Source organism: Gambusia affinis, linkage group LG20 (genome assembly GCF_019740435.1).
Source record: "Gambusia affinis linkage group LG20, SWU_Gaff_1.0, whole genome shotgun sequence".
Classification (NCBI taxonomy): domain Eukaryota; kingdom Metazoa; phylum Chordata; class Actinopteri; order Cyprinodontiformes; family Poeciliidae; genus Gambusia; species Gambusia affinis.
In genome coordinates this window covers 3,615,221-3,630,891 of record NC_057887.1, presented here as the reverse complement: position 1 = coordinate 3,630,891, position 15,671 = coordinate 3,615,221, and the positions used below count along the sequence as shown (strand labels likewise).

The window sequence follows — 15,671 nt, the reverse complement described above, 5'->3', positions numbered from 1 at the left end:
CAGGCCGAAGATATTCAAGTTCTAACATAACCTGTGGCGTGTCGATGAAACTAGAGACGAAACGCTGACACACAGCAATGGCTATAAGTACGTTTTAATTTACATCTGACAGAAGAGAGACATAACGGAATACACTTCTTGGAGGAAAAAAAAAAGTCAGCAACAGCTACACCTTGGCTCCTGATGGAGCTGCCCGAGGCTGACCGACCAAACACTTTGAAATCTGTAGTGAGCTCACTAAACCCTTACACTGAGCAGGGTGGTTGCACTTGTGACGCCGTCCTCCCCGTGTAGACGCCGATCATTCCAACCTCCTTGAAGCAGGATGTTACAGGGAGAGGACAGTTTATCTGTGCATCATACACACTTAAAACAGCAAGCAATAGTCCCAAACTACCAAAAACAAAAGATGGTTAAAGATAAAATGTATTCGTACAACAGTTCAAGAAGAGGAGAGGTCGCAGTTTGGCCCGCTCGGTCCACACGGAGCCGACGGGGGATGTTTTGGCGGAATGATAATCTTTCTGGTTTTGCTGTGAACTGTTTGGTGGATGGTGGGACTTTTTGTCAAACAGCCCGCCTCCGAAAACGCAGACCAGCGCCTCGACCTGACCCTGTTAGCTAAGGGGCAGTAGCGAGGCGGAATGGTCTTCCCTCTTCAGATTTGTTTTCTCCTTATGCGTTTGTTCTCCTCGTCGTGGTCTGTGGGCTCAGTCCAGTTCTATGGGGCTGCTGTCCTCGTGGGCTTCTTCGGCAACGTCGTCTTCTTCGCCAGAACCCATCAGGCTGTTCAGCAGGTTCCCTGCCAGATGGAAACCACTAATCAGCTTCTCCTGCTGAAGCCTCATTGTTTACTGAAAGTACAGAGAGCATTGGACTCACCCAGCAGACCTCCGTACGATGGAGACTGTTTGGGTGGGACTCCAAAGAAAAGCTGTCCTATTCGGTCGAGATACTAGGACAACAGCATCCGCAGAGAAAGAGAAACAAGGAAGGAGAAATTGAGATACTCACTGGTTTCAGAATGTTTTACCAAAACTTTTTGAAGCATGTGAAACAGAAGTTCAACAACGAAGAGCACAACTCACCTCATTATACATGGGATCCCTTTTCAGGGAAGGTTGATATTGCTCACATAACACTGTGAAAACTGTTAATTTACCCCTGAAGGACAAAACAGCTCTAATTATTGTACATCAATATTCTAGTACATTCCAAAACACAGCCTATATTTATCCATACAAACACTAGTATCAAGAGACTTGCTCTCACCCTTCCACTGCCAGCAGCAGAAACCAGATAAAGTTTAGTAGAGGCTGGACGAAAGGAGGGCCCCTCTCTATGGACGGGTGTTTCTCTGTGTATGTGCTGAACACCACGGAAGCGCTGTTTTTGTTCTTTAGGCAGAGGAACCTGGAGTGGGAAGGCCGACACGTGGGAATGAAAATGGAGCAGCAACCTGCGTGTCTTTGTTTCACAGCGCGGGCGTCACTGGTCACTTACTGAAGGACGGCCTGCGCCACAAACATGTCGACCTCGCTGCGGTAGCCTCGCGATGATGAATACTCTACTAGCATCTGAGCGCAGCCCTCCCCGTCAGATGAATGCAGGAAATGATACCGAGACTCGCTGTAGTTTTGTTCTAAACATATGAGGCAAAGGAACAGCGCTTCGTCATCAGTATAGGCAGCTACACGAACTCAAGACGTTCAAGACCGTTTCAGAACGCTACCGAGGTTTTTCTCCTAGTGCACCATAAGCCTGGTGGGCCACCAGGCTTTACATGCCTCCTCACCAGGCTAAGCTTTGTTTGTTTATTTTAAATAAGTTTTTTCTTTTATAACTAGGTTTATAGTCGACACATTGGGCGCCAAACCTGCACCTGCCCATTGGCCTCACAAGCCATTATTTCCAATTACGATGCCTGCTCAGCAAGGTGGCCGCTGCCGGACTGCCCTAGCGGCTCCACCACCGGGCATAGCAGCTTGTCTGGGGGAAACCCTGCATTAAAACTTTGTGCTCAAAGTCTATAGCACAAGGAGGAGCAGATGACAGCATTTTAGTAAGTTGACTTCATGAGGTAAGCTGTGGACAAGATGCAAACTTCCTTCCAGAAGCTGCTGGTATCACTCTAAAAAAAACAAAAAACGGCATTTCTACCCTGAGGGAAGATTTTATTAAGAAACTCTCATCCTACAAATATTTGAGTCACCCGTTTTCTTCACAGTAGCTAAGACAATTAGCCATTTACCTTTCCATAAGATGACAGCAAGCAGCTGGTGGAATTTTGGGTGACCTAACTTGCCAGATCCTCCTGTAGACCATTTCAAGGCTCTGGAAACAAACGCAACTCTCTCTGGAGAGTTTGGGTCCATCAGGCTGAACAGCTTGGCCAGGTTTTCTGCACCACAATTGGCAAGCACGCACACACACACACACACCAGTGAAGACATTTTACAAAAAAAAGAAAAAAAAATAGAAACGGAAATAACTTTCTACAATTTTATATTATTTAACATTAATATGCGATTTTGTGAATCAGAAATGTGGTAATGGACATAAAGAAATTAACCATTTCTAATGCCGATTTGAATGACAACTAAAATTCAGTTGAAAGAATTTGCTCTTTAACTTTTTTTTTATCTTTAAGGTATCATTATTTGCTAGTGTACGCATCATATGACTCACACACAATGAAAGAAGGAGCAAGTTAAAAAAATAGATCAAAAGCAGACGGCTCTAAAAATAAATCTCACTAGTCGGCGCATCAAATATTTGGTAAGAGTGATCAATCTGCAACTCACCTAATATTTCATCTTCTACCTTTGTGTCGGACTTCTCCAAAACCTCCAACACCAGCATGGACAGATCAGCTGCACTGTTTTGCTGAAAAGCAATAAAAAACAAGCCACTTTGTCTTTTTCACTCTGTTTTCACACAAAGGCTCCTATAAACAGGCAGCAGCAGTCCACGAATACAAGCGGAAAAGATGAAACACCAGTGCAACCCTTATGCAAATTTACGTGACATACACACAGCGTTAGCCAAATTGTCACCTAAATATATGTACATAAAAGAAATTAAAGGAAGTCATCTGTAGCTGCAGCATCATGTCACAAAGACATTTTAGAGCCTTGTGTATTTTGTACCTGGTTGTAGCTGAAGAAGAGAAGAGCCCCATTGTACATCAGCTCTCTGGCTTCAGCGTGTTTTCCCTGTGACATATACCTGATGGAGGACAGGAGTAATAATGTTAAAGCATTTCAATCGTTTTAAGCTTTTTGTGTTCTGTTATATTAATATTTGACATAGTACTAAAATTGTAATGCAGCCCATTTCCCCATCTACTGTCCCGTGAGATATCTTTTAGGCAAAGGGTCAAGCAAATGAAGTAGGGAACCACCAAGTAATAATTGTATTAGGCTTCTTAATAATGGGGTTTAAAAAATTGTATTTAACATGACTATATTTTCAGAACTAGTATTACTAAAAATATAAGACATTTTTAAATAAAATCAGACAGTTCTCTCAGTATACAAATATGACTATTAGCTAAGAAAGCAGTCTGTATAGAAAACAAACTAAGCATAAACATGTCTAGCATCATGCTTTGTAACAGAAAGTGGCTACCTAACCTAGCTAATTGCTAACACTACTGCCCACCGTCAACAAACCCCCTTCATATAATGGCAATAAAAACATTTTTGCCTTGGTGTTTTTTTGTTTTCTCCACATTATTTTAACTGAAACGCAGAAACAGCTGTCTCATGTTCTTATCTCAGTAGCTTAAGCTAACACAACTCTGCTATCCTCAGTCTTCTCAGACTCGCTATGCTAAAAAGGTAACCAGCCAATAGCCTTAGACCTGCTGAAGACAGAAAGATCGAGTGTCCAATCAAGCGCAACAACAAACACTTCTAGGCGGGTCCAACAAGAAATCCAACCAATCGCGTGTAAACAGCAGTGAAAAAAGGGTTGACAGCAGAATGATCTGGAACAGATAGGCCTCGAAGCCAACTGACAATTACAAACTGCAGCTAGCACAGAGGCCATACTCACCTAAAAAATAAAGTTCTGTACATTTGGTGAGCTTCATAGTAGTCTCCTTTTTCTACGCTGGCTCGAAGTTTCCCTTCGACTCTCTGGACGCCTCCACGGTTCCTGACGCTGGAGCACCTCAGAGACTCCGGCTCAGCCATGGTCGCACCTCCGCAGCGGCACACTACCGTAGCGTTGACAGACAGACCAAACCCTTTTAACCAAACTGACCCTCTTCGGCTGCCATAACCGGTGTATCATCAGTGTTTAACGGAGTTTTGAAATTTTATAACCCTTAAAATTGTTCTTCATATTACAGACACTGGATTAAATTACAATTTCAGAAATATTAAAATGGTTAAAATAAAACTCTCATAAATTCCTCCTTTATTCCTTCTCTAGGGACCACATTTTAGTTCTAAATCAGTCTCTCAAGTGTGAAAAGGATGAAAACGCGAAAAAACACAAAATATATTGCTTACCAAACTGCAATACTCTAGCTTTTGATATATATATATTTATCTTTCGTTCTGTTTCCACGGTGATTATGTAGTTTTCTCTCTGTTAGATAAACGTAAATTATCCTTATGTATGGTTTTCTAAAAATAATTTGTTAGTAATACAAAATGCAAAGAAACTTGCCTTTTGTCCCCCTCATAACATGAACAATTAATAGAACAGAAAACATACATCATGTCTCTCCTAACAACAACAACGTCATCCTATGTCACTATGCCATCCTCTACGTATTTGTAAAATTCAGCCCGGGGGGGCCAGTGGGGGGATGTCTAGAGGTTATTTCCATGTTTTATGAAATCCCTTTGCTGCCCTCCTGTTTTGTATAAGTTCTGTTTTCTAGTGGGAGAATTCCCAGATGCTCCCTTACACAGCATTTTAAACCAGTTTAATTTCTGATTGGTTAATAATTTCTGATTGGTTAATCAGAAATTATTAACCAATCAGAAACCCTCTGTGATTTTTCTTTTACATCAGAGCAATACGAAATATAATATAGACATGGGGGCTTGATGACAAGTATGTTTAACATCTGCTTTACAATTGTTTTTTAAAAGGAACTTGTAATCTGACAGACTGACCTTCTAATGAACGGACATAACTATTACTCTATAGAGATTATGATTTATCATTATTATTATTATTATTATTATTATTATTATTATTATTATTATTATTATTATTATTATTATTATTACTTTTTTTAATTCTTGTTTCAATTGTTTTTGCCTCCTTCTATATTTATTGTTCTTCCTTCATGATTTTACATAAAATCAAGAAAATTATGGACAACCCTGAGCAACCTCTTTATGAGATGGTCAGAGCGTCTTCAGTCAGAGGCTTCTTAAAATTCACTGTAACACAAACTGCTACAGGAGATTTTTCCTTTCACAGCCATCAATACCTGTTTGAATAATCTCTAATTAAGATGAGTTACAACTATATTTAATTTCCATGTGGGATCAATAAGGTATTTTTGAATTTGAATTGAATTTAAATCATCTGCATCAACACAACACAAAATCTCTATCTCTCTCTCTCTCTGCCTCTCTCACTCTCTCTCTCTTTAGAAGTTACCCAAATATGAATATGTGTAAGTGATGTTTTCAACTTTCTCTCAATATTTTGTCTTCTAAAATGGTTTTGTTATAGTTTTTTTGTTCTTCCAATTTTGTGGAGCCTGTGCTTATTTGCACCCTTGACCTTAACAGGACAATTTTATCATCATGAAAGCTTAAAATTTTTGTCTGAGTGTACTTACACACTGCAATCATGCTTCTGCTTTTGGATAATATGTGTGAATTAAATGACATCAGGCATTGTAAAAGTAATTGTTTATCAGTAACAATACTTAATAGAGGTTTGAACTTTGATTTCGGCTAGTGATATAATATAATGGATATCGATGATTTAGGTTAGGTGCATCTTGCAGTACACTGACTTTGACAGTAGGTGGAGACATACATCGAAAAGTCTCAGTAGACAGTGGTTTGTTTTCCTCGCTGCGCCTCTCCCCCTTCTCCAATTCAAGTTAATCATTGCTCATATTTTATAGAGGAAGTTATTACGTTCTATTATACACGGGCGCTGTAATATCTCTCTTGGCTATAGAGCTGAAGTAAACCCGTGGGAACGATGCTGAGAAGGAAGTGGGCCGTCGCGTCCCACGCAGAGGAGGGTTTTCCGGTTAAAGTTTCCTTTGTGATTCGCAAGTAGCGCTGTGATGCTGATGCTGTTTACCCTCACACTCAGCGCAGAAGTGGCAAACATGATAAGTAAGCGTCCATATAAATGTTATATGTCGACTGTTCGGGCTGCTAGCTTGTTGGGTAGGAGGAGGGAAGATGCAGTTGAGGGTCAGCATGTTAACTCTCGATTAACGGGGATGTCTGTCTGCCATGGTGCGCTAGCTAGCTTGCTAATTCTGGGTGTCTGTGTTCAGTCGCGAGCTCACAGCGATTCAGACGTAGTTGCTTCTGCTATTGGAAGCATTTGTGAGCCATTGTGATGTTCGCGTGCAGCTTGACTTCATTGTTTTTTCTGGTGTGTTTGGGTGAATTTCCATCCAGACAGGCTAACAATAGCTTAGCTGTGTATGTGTATGTGTGTGTAGGTGTGTTTTGGTCAGTGACAGCTGACATCTGTGCTGAGGCCTCCTGAAGCGTGAATTCCTCCTCCAGCAGTTGTCACGGTTCTTTTTTTAAAGACACTCTTAAGCACACAGGGAGCTTTTCTCTGCACAGCATGGCATCCCTGCTCCAAAACCCACAGCACACCCACCAGGACCCGCATTGTGCTCTGACGGGAAATAATAATAATAATAATAATTAATAAAGACCTCAACATAATATTTAATACATCCTCTCTGGTGTTTTTCTTCCAGCTTATTGCACGGATTCCTCGTCTTGCTGAAATGGAAAAGGCAGGTAAGCAGCATAGTCTGATCTGTTGATCTGAGTCACATCCAGCACCTGGGGAAGCTGTTGTAATTCGTGGGATCGGGTTTCCTGTGTTTCACATTCAAAGAACCAAAGCTGTCAGTAGGGGCGCAACTATGTGCAGTGTGAGGTGTATCACATTATTCACACATGCACAAACAGCTGTTAAATACAGAAAATACTAGAAGTGATGTTTCCGCCCTCTCTTTGGCGCCCCCTTTAGCGCAACGCCCCTATAATGCCTCTTTTTGCACCACTGACTGTCAGGACCTTGGGTTTTTCTTCTTCTTCTTCTCCATTCAACCAATGTGATTGTGATGCATTTCAGAGAGGCTAGTGTGGGCGTGTGCGGAGAGGAATGTGAGTATCTTTCTTCAGCGCTTTGCAGCAGAGCGTGTTCAAACAGCAGCCATCTGTTGGGGGGGATCAGGATGATGCAACCTGATGTTACACAGAGCCTCTCAACATTAAGTGAATTCAATAAAAGCCTCTAACTCAAGGGTGGTCCTCGAAGGCCGGCGTCCTCCCTGGTCCAACACACCTGAATTTCCTCCCAAGTGCAGTCAGGTTCTCCAGAGTCCTGCTAATGACCTCATTATTTGACTCAGGTGTGTTGAAGTAGAGATACATCTAAAAGTTGCAGGACACCGGCCCTGGAGGCCTGGAGCTGCCCACCCCTGCTCTAACTTAATATGCCAGATGAAAATGATAAAAAAAACAACAACCCTGCATCGTTTGGAATTTGGATAAACCGAGTAAGTCTGTGTAAACCGAGCGAAACATTTTATCTGAGACCAATCTGCAACCTCAAAACTGTTTGCTATTATGTCTCATTTTGAACCTTAGCTACATTTACCGGCTGTCCTGTTTGTTCGTCTCCCCACACTTGTTGCACGTATCCGTGTGAGATAGCAGCTCCTGCTAACAAACAGTGTTTGCGTTTGATGCTGCCACCACCGTGTTTCACGCTGTGTTCCAGAAATGTGTTTTGAGCGTTTTGTCAGAACAAACACCTCGTTTCACATGTTGTTTCTGTCTTCTTCATGGTCAGTCTGCTAGTAGGACACTCTTATGGTTTGTGTTCAGCAATGACTTCCTTCCAGGACTCAGTCACCATTAACCTCATAATTCTCTAGGAATGCACTTTTTCCTCTTCCGATATCGATGTGGATATTTGAGGTTCGGTATCGGCCGATGCAGAAAAACAGAGCTGAATTGACTTAATCGTTTCTCTTTTTAAAACGTAGACATAAATTTACTGATTTACAGATTTATTTGATAACTCTGCATCAGTACAACACACTAAACTACACCATTTGCTTCACAAGCTCGTTGAAACATGTAAAAACAACTTTAATTTGTTTAGTCAGCGCTACCAAGAGTATAACAGCCAATGTAAAATAAATAATTTAATAATAAAAAAGTTATAATTGTCAGAAGAGTGTTTGGAAATGTCACAGAAGCGACTAGCAGCTTACAGACAGACATTTATAGCTGTCTTTTTAAAAAAAAACAAAACCCAAAGCTAACAAAAAAACAACAGTTTTATAATCCTAGCCCACGGCTCTCATTCTTTCTCTTCCTTTTGTTGTTTTTCAGGGAGAGCGCATCATAGGTATTCTGTTTCCAGGAATTGTACTGTGTGCCAATAATTTTTCTGCTGAAGTCTTTTCTCTGATGGAAACAAACCAAAAAAAAATCCCTTTTTTGCTTCCTGATACAGACGAATGTTTCAGATTGTTCTGATATGTAGCTGTTTGATGGGTTTAAGCTTCTGACTTCTTCGCTGATCCAGCAGAGCTTTGATTAAAAACTACAGCTGTTTTGTTGGAGTTTGTATGAAAGAATGGAACAGCTGGTGCTAAAGAGGTTACACCCAGAGATACACAATGTACGAGTTCTCAGATTCCTGGACATGTCTGGATGCCTTTTGCTTGATAAGCATCATTGGGACTGTTAGATATGATCCAGTCTTAATCAGAATATACTTTATTAACGTGTTCTCGTTTTCTTTTTCTTATTGTTGTACTCCAAACAGGTATTTTACAAGTTAGGACTTCTTTTACAAACTGCCTCTATAAATAAAAAGATGTATTAATAGTATTGCCTTCCCTTATTCTCAGTCTTTTGACATTTTTTTTTTAAAGCAAATACATATATTACTTATTAGAACCAGGCTGACACCATTCAGAGATTTACCGGTGCCAATATTTAGCTTGGATTCGTTTTCTGTTTCGGTCATCAGCCCGTTTCTCGGTGCATGTCTAATCGTTTCAAATTTTTTGTTTTATTCCAGTTTATCCTGTGACTATGGCAACACTTGACCCCCTCCAGGGGGCCGACCCCAGTGCTGGAACCATGGAGGTTCCAGGGAAGTCGGGCTCGGCCCCGAGCCCTCAGAGCGAAGCGGTGACCAATGAGCTTCAGGAACTCTCTCTTCAGCCGGCTCCAAATCTGCTGCCGATACAGGAGCGCAAGAACGGTGAGTGTGAATTGTTTTTCCATCTTGATTTTTCTTTTCATTTAGTTAAAAATGTCTCATTTTGGGAGTAGAGGGTTTTAAATTCTGAACGTCATTCTAGATTCGTGATGAGCAATGTGTTAAACCTGCAGTGTGTAATTTGTATTTGTTGAAACTGTCACAACAAAGAGACAGTTCAAACTGTCTCTTTGTTGTGACAGTGTAATATGTCATAACAATGACATTACATTGTCATTGTAATATGACAATCTAATATGAGACAGATAATCTGTGAAAAAAATCCAGCTCCTCTGCCTTCTCCCAGTTCTAAATAGAAACAACCAATCAGAGGCAGGAGGAGGGGCTTAATTCTGTCAGTCATGCCCATTTGGGTGTCTGTCTTGTATGCTAATACCAGTTAGCGTTCCCACCCACGACAGCAGATAAACAGTTTTCCTGTAACAGTGAGTTGTTTTTAGAAGCACATTCATGAGATTGATTGATAGCACCAGGCCCCTTTGCATTTTTTCAAATGTAAATAGCAGCAAAAGGACGATGTGTATAAATTTCCAAAACAGTTGATTACTGTAATTTATTTCCAAATACTTATTATCATTTTTGTCGTGAACAGAATAAAAGCCACAAATGATCATTCTGAAACTTCTTTCTTCTCCATTCTGGATAACTTTTGTGCTGCTGGAAAGAACAGAGTGACAATTTCCTTCTCACCTGGAACCTTCTAGACTTCTATCAATGGTTCTGCTGTGTTGTGTGTATTTGCATGCTTGTGGCTGCAGAGCTGTTCCCAACCAGATCACACCCACAGTAATCCTGACGGTGATCGAGAGCAAGGTTGCAACTTTGGCTTGTTATGTTTTGTGAAGAAGATTCCCGGAAAATTCATGGCTCAACATGTGTTCTGACATTGGAACGGTAGATTTTCCAAAGCAACTTTTTTTCCTCTAGAGATAATAATAACTCTTAGAGGTTGTGCTACATTAGAAAACCTTCTGAATGGCAGAAGTTAAAGCTACACGTGCCTGTGTGTGTTATTTTGTTAGTGAAGGGATTTCTTCACCTCAGAGAACATCTAAAGACCGGTGAAACTGGAGGTGTGTGTGTGTGTGTGTGTGCGTGCACGCATCAAAGTCCTCAGAAGAAGGGAGCGAAGCAGCTTCTGTACCTAATTGTCTTGCTCCTGTGTGCCGACCTCCTGCTGCAGCAGATTAATGGCCGCTGTGTGTTTGCTCACTGGACTCGGCGTTCTGCAGGCCAGCTTTGTGCCTGGAGATAACCAAATTTTTGAGGCTACACAGTGGACTCTCTCAGAGACTTGTAACAGCTTCCTTTGGTCTGAGTCGTATCGGGTTAGTTTAGTCAGCTCTATTAATTGATTCACACTGGAACATTGAAGCCAAACTTGGTTGAAGTTTGATGATTTTTAAAGGTATTAAGTCTTTACCCAAGACAAATTTCATTTGGGACAATAAACATCATCTTATCATCTTCTTTGATGTTAACAGTGGATTAAATTTAAACCTAACTAATATCTGTTTTCCATTTGAACAGCTTGTATTGGAGTTGTATTGTTTGATTTAGCTCTTCCATTGACTTATTTTTCATGCAAAGTTGTTTGAAAAGCTTCAAAATGGCAGGAAACTCTTAGATCAGAACCTTAAAGTTCTAAATAAGCTTCCATTCTATTCTTATTACTGTGTTTCTCACAGGCATTTATTTGACCATTTCTCTGCCTTCGTTTTCTGTTTTCACCTCTTTCCCATTTTGTGGAGAGCCGAATAAACAGGATTTTGTTGTCACTGGATGTTTACGTTCCAGGGAAGCAGAAACTCATGGATTTCTAATTAAAAACTATTTGAGATCCTGATCATCTCATGAAATTTTGTTTATTTTTGAAAAAAATATTTGGAGTGGGATTTAGACATATTAATTTCAATCAATTAGACATGTTTTTTTTGGGCAGTGAATCACTTTTTTAATGTGCAAAAGGTTCTGGCCGGAACATTAAAATAACTTCTCAATGGTAAACATGTAGCAGCATCGCAGACGTCTCCAACGCTCCAACGTGTCCACAGTTCGCATTTCTAGGAAAAGTTCATGAATGATCAGGAGTTCCTGAAACAACATTAGCCGTTTGCACCAGTCTGATGGTTGAATAACCCTAAAAAAACAAATTAATAACTATAAACATCTTTTTTTTGGAGAGCTGATATGTCTACATATTCAATAATTAAGCACTTGAAAATGTTTTTCAAGTGTTTTCTCACTTGAAAATGTTGCTTACTTTTTCGATATACTGTAGTTCTTGATCAAAATGCGATAAAGTATTTACAGACCATGGAAGTAACTCAATCAAAAAACTTTGTCAAATCGGACTTCTAAAGAATTATCAGTTTTCTTCCTTCCTAATAAATCTTCTCAAATGAAATGTTTAATTTCAAAAATAATATGCAATGTTCTAATGCAAATAAAATTTACTTGTATTAGTCATTTTTAGACATTTTCAACTGAGTTGGAGATGATTTAATTATATGTCTCTGTTTAAAAATAGCTCACCGTGATTGTGTGTGTGTTAGTTTATTATTATTGCTTATTATTTCTTGCTCATGCAGCTGTTGTTTTATAGATCCTACATCTTCTCCTGTAGTTTGAGCTGTGGTAGAATTGAAGACACCAGTTTCTGTACAGGGAAAACTCAGACATCCTGGAACCAGTAACCAGTAGCTCCCCCAGTGTTTCCAGTTCGGTGTCTTTAGCGTAGTGAAAGCTTTCCTTCTTCCACAGAGTCTCAATCTCATCCCGCTGCATAAGCAAAGTGCTCCAAAGATTGATTCTGGGGTTGATGTGTAATTCGACTACAGGCACTCCCACATCTTTGCATTATACAAGAGTATCTGCGCTGGCTTCTTGTTGTTTCAGCCTGCAGTCATGCTCAATTGGGTTCAAACCAGTTGGTTACACGACAAGTATTAGCAGTGCTGTTCTCACAGTGCAGACAGATTCCGGGCTGTAGCTATTTATTATAAGATCGTATTTTTCTCACAGATACAAAGATTAGTTCTCCGTCTGCCTCAGGCCACCACTCCCAGGTTTAAAATTGTGTCGTCTGACTATTCCTGGTACTTTACTCCACCACTCAGGGGCAGACAAGTTGATGCGGGCATTCCTCCAGCTAATCCAGTGAGAAGATGCTGCTGCTCAGAGTGCGGGGCCGTTTTCCCGGCAAGCACAAGCATTTCTGGGCTGTCATGCTGTTGCTTGCAAATGCTTTCACATTCCTTAAGCTTCTTGACATTTTGTTGTCACTATCACAAGCTCTATTGTGTTTCATTAGAATTTCATTTAACAGGGCAAAGTGAAGTAATGCATAAACGTGAGGCAGAAGTAAACATGACATATGGCTCTCATAAAGTTCTGTAAATTAAATGTTAAATGTAACATGCATTTTTGCCCGTCAATAAACTCTTTCAGAAGTTTTAGAATTAATAAAGTTCACCTGCGTGTCTATTAGTCTCAGTTCTAACAAACCTCAGAAGTTTGTTAGAGAACATCGGTAGACAAACGGCATCATGAAGACCAGGCAGGCGAAGCAAACGGGTCCGAGATCCAGCTAGAAAGCTGGGCAGAGTGTCGACGGTTACAATCTTTACCCGTTATGATCCATGGAAAAGACGGTCTGAACTTCCCCCTTCTTCCACTACTCTGTGGTCTAGCTCTGCATCCACAAACCCTCGTCTTCAACTCCTTGTTGCCATGGTTATGCTTCATAACAACTGCCTGAAAGTAAAAAAAAAAAAAATAGTAAGGACATAAACCCTTCCAGCTGCACAACATCCAAAACCAGAGGGAATAATTGTCCAAAGATGCAGCTCCACAACCAAAAGGGGGGAAAAAAAGAAACAAGAGTGTAGAAAAAAGAACAAATCAGAACTAGCTGGCTACTCCAGTATGCAGCCACCAAATACCAACATGCTATCTTCTCCTGTAGTTTGATCTGTGGTAGAATTGAAGACACCAGTTTCTGTACAGGGAAAACTCAGATATCCTGGAACCAGTAACCAGTAGCTCCCCCAGTGTTTCCTTGGCAAGGTTTGAAACCATCCAACCTGTCTGAAACATTTTACAAAGAACTGGCAAAAAAAAAATCAGTCATTGAATGCGCAAAGCTGTTAGAGACATATCGACTCTTAGTAAAACACATTGAAATTCATAATTTTAATGCACAGAGTACCGTATGTATACTTTTCTGTTGTAAAACACAACACCCAGCTCACATATGAAAGCTCCTCAAAGCTTTATCTTTGACATCAGACTAAGCAGTTTGTTTACTCCAGCAGATTCCTTCCTCAGCAATGGGTGAGTTAGCAGAGATTTATTATCAACCAGACATACGTCTCTCTCTATGTGTGTGTGTGTGTGTGTGTGTATACACGGAAGGAGATCTCGTTTCAGAATGAGACACAGATGTGAAGGCCGGCATTAGCATGCTGGTCTGCGAAGCTTTTTACGTTTCCTGTTCTCTGGGCTCCAAACCTGCCTCTGAAGCTCTCTGCAGCAAACAATAGCGGTGAGGACATGTCCATGTGTCCGAGATAGTTCAGAACGATGAGCTGGAAAAGCTGCTCAGAGTGTAGGAGTGCAGGCTTTAGCAGCTTCGGCAGCAGGAGGAGTAAGTGGAGGAGGACGGGGAAGTTGAAGGAAGGGGGAGGTCATCTCTGAAATGGCAGTATTGCATAACTTGAAGGGAACAGAAGGAAAGTGAAGAAAACTGGAAAGCAAGTGAATGAGATGGTATTACTTAGACTTTCCATCAGCTTGTTTTAGTTCTTTGTTTGTGCTTTTTTTTATTTCTGGAGCTTCAACCAGTCTCCAAGAGCAAAAAATAAGAAACGCCAAAAGACTACCACCAAAGGGTGAACCTTGTTGTTACCTAAGGAACTTTAAGGCACCGCCAACACAGACCCACACACGCCCTCTCTGCCGGGACATGCCCACACTTGCAGACGCAGTCCAGAGAGGAAAGCGTGAGGTCCACACCTACCTGTGGAATAGCAGCTGGAGTCTGCAGGAAAACATTTGGACTGCTCTCTCGCTGGATGGTGTTGAGCACTCCATCTGCTGTCATTGGGGAGCATGCAGCGCTAGTCTGGTCAGAAGGGGCAGAGGTTTTCTCCGGCATGGTGCAGAGGGACATGACCATCCAGTCAGGTAAAGCCTATTCAGCTACACTCGGTTCAAGGCTGCAAGTGGATTTTATTGCAGTGCGTTTGGTTGCAACAAACTCCATCCGGGATGCATTTTTATATGCACATCTGACTTAAATCTTCTGTAAAAATGTTCCATCTTGGGTTCACATTGAAGTTTTGAAGCGAAGCTAAAAAAAACAACAATGTGGAACTGCGCACTTGTAAAATAAATTGGTATCCTCTGGGCAAAGGAAACAGGTGGGGCTGGCATGCCAACTTTTCAGGGTCTCTTTAAAACAGAACTTGATTGATGAGGTTGCTGGCAAGATGCAATTAGAATGGAGACGTTCTCGCAGTAGCTGTCAACTTAGATCTCTGGATTGGGACGACTGAGTCGCTCTCAGACAGAGTTGACGGAGTTGGAGGTGAACTAGAGACGCTCCAGGATAGACACCAAACCTTGGGTGGGAAAGTAGGTTAGAGGCGTCAGCGACTCTGCTCCAGATTGAAGTAGAAATGACCCACTCTTTGCAGTCAGAACAGATTGTCCCAGAATCTCATGACAGCCTCTGAGCCGTAGAAATGGGCAGCCTCTGCACTAAGCAAAAATCCTGTTTGTTTGGGTATGTCTCAAACATGACCACAACAGATGAGCTCACCAACTATTATACTGGTAGAACAAGTAGTAGACACTTGTTTTTCTGGAGCGTACAAAAGGTCGGGTTCAAATTAGCAGAAATCTCCAGAATAGGGCTGTCATAATAACACTCATGCAAAGCTAATGAGTTTTACTTTCAATTTCTTTACTCACCATTTAACAGAGATTGTCAGTCTGAACATAGCATCACCAGGCTGAAATATGGTAAAGCATCCCCTCATGCTGAGGGGATGCTTTAGTTTAGGGAACTAGGTTAGAGGTGACAGTAAGGTGGCTGAAGCTAAATAAAAGACAGTTCTAGAGGAGGACAGGGAGGCAAAGTGCCAAAATCAGTTCTCATAGTTGCAGTTGCATAA

The 15,671-nt window shown here is 41.1% G+C and overlaps 2 protein-coding genes across 9 annotated transcripts in view; one reads left to right on the top strand and one right to left on the bottom strand.

The window, feature by feature from the left end:
* Nucleotides 1-76: 76 nt before the first annotated feature.
* get4 (guided entry of tail-anchored proteins factor 4) lies at nt 77-4,748 on the bottom strand. 2 transcript variants are annotated; one of them, XM_044102739.1, is made up of 10 exons: nt 4,681-4,748; nt 4,060-4,222; nt 3,150-3,228; nt 2,805-2,886; nt 2,252-2,401; nt 1,504-1,642; nt 1,273-1,413; nt 1,089-1,164; nt 883-955; nt 77-802 (listed from the first exon to the last, which is right to left on the bottom strand). In XM_044102739.1, the coding sequence occupies exons 1-10, from the start codon at nt 4,724-4,726 to the stop codon at nt 711-713; spliced, it is 1,041 nt and encodes a 346-aa protein (XP_043958674.1). In that variant the 5' UTR covers nt 4,727-4,748; the 3' UTR covers nt 77-710. The 2 variants fall into 2 exon arrangements, with proteins under 2 accessions (XP_043958674.1, XP_043958675.1); XM_044102740.1 differs by lacking the exon at nt 4,681-4,748 and adding an exon at nt 4,521-4,535.
* A 1,277-nt stretch (nt 4,749-6,025) lies between these two features.
* mrtfab (myocardin related transcription factor Ab) overlaps nt 6,026-15,671 on the top strand; it is a 49,458-nt gene continuing 39,812 nt past the window's right edge. For 2 of the 7 annotated variants that reach the window (XM_044102735.1, XM_044102733.1), the window contains exons 1-3: nt 6,028-6,329; nt 6,938-6,980; nt 9,289-9,474. In XM_044102735.1, coding sequence (XP_043958670.1) covers nt 6,968-6,980; nt 9,289-9,474 — 199 coding nt within the window. In that variant the 5' untranslated portion in view covers nt 6,028-6,329; nt 6,938-6,967. Of the gene's footprint in view, nt 6,330-6,937; nt 6,981-7,676; nt 7,748-9,288; nt 9,475-14,481; nt 14,680-15,671 lie in introns of those variants that run through there. The other 5 variants (XM_044102730.1, XM_044102729.1, XM_044102732.1 and 2 more) reach the window with 5 other exon arrangements.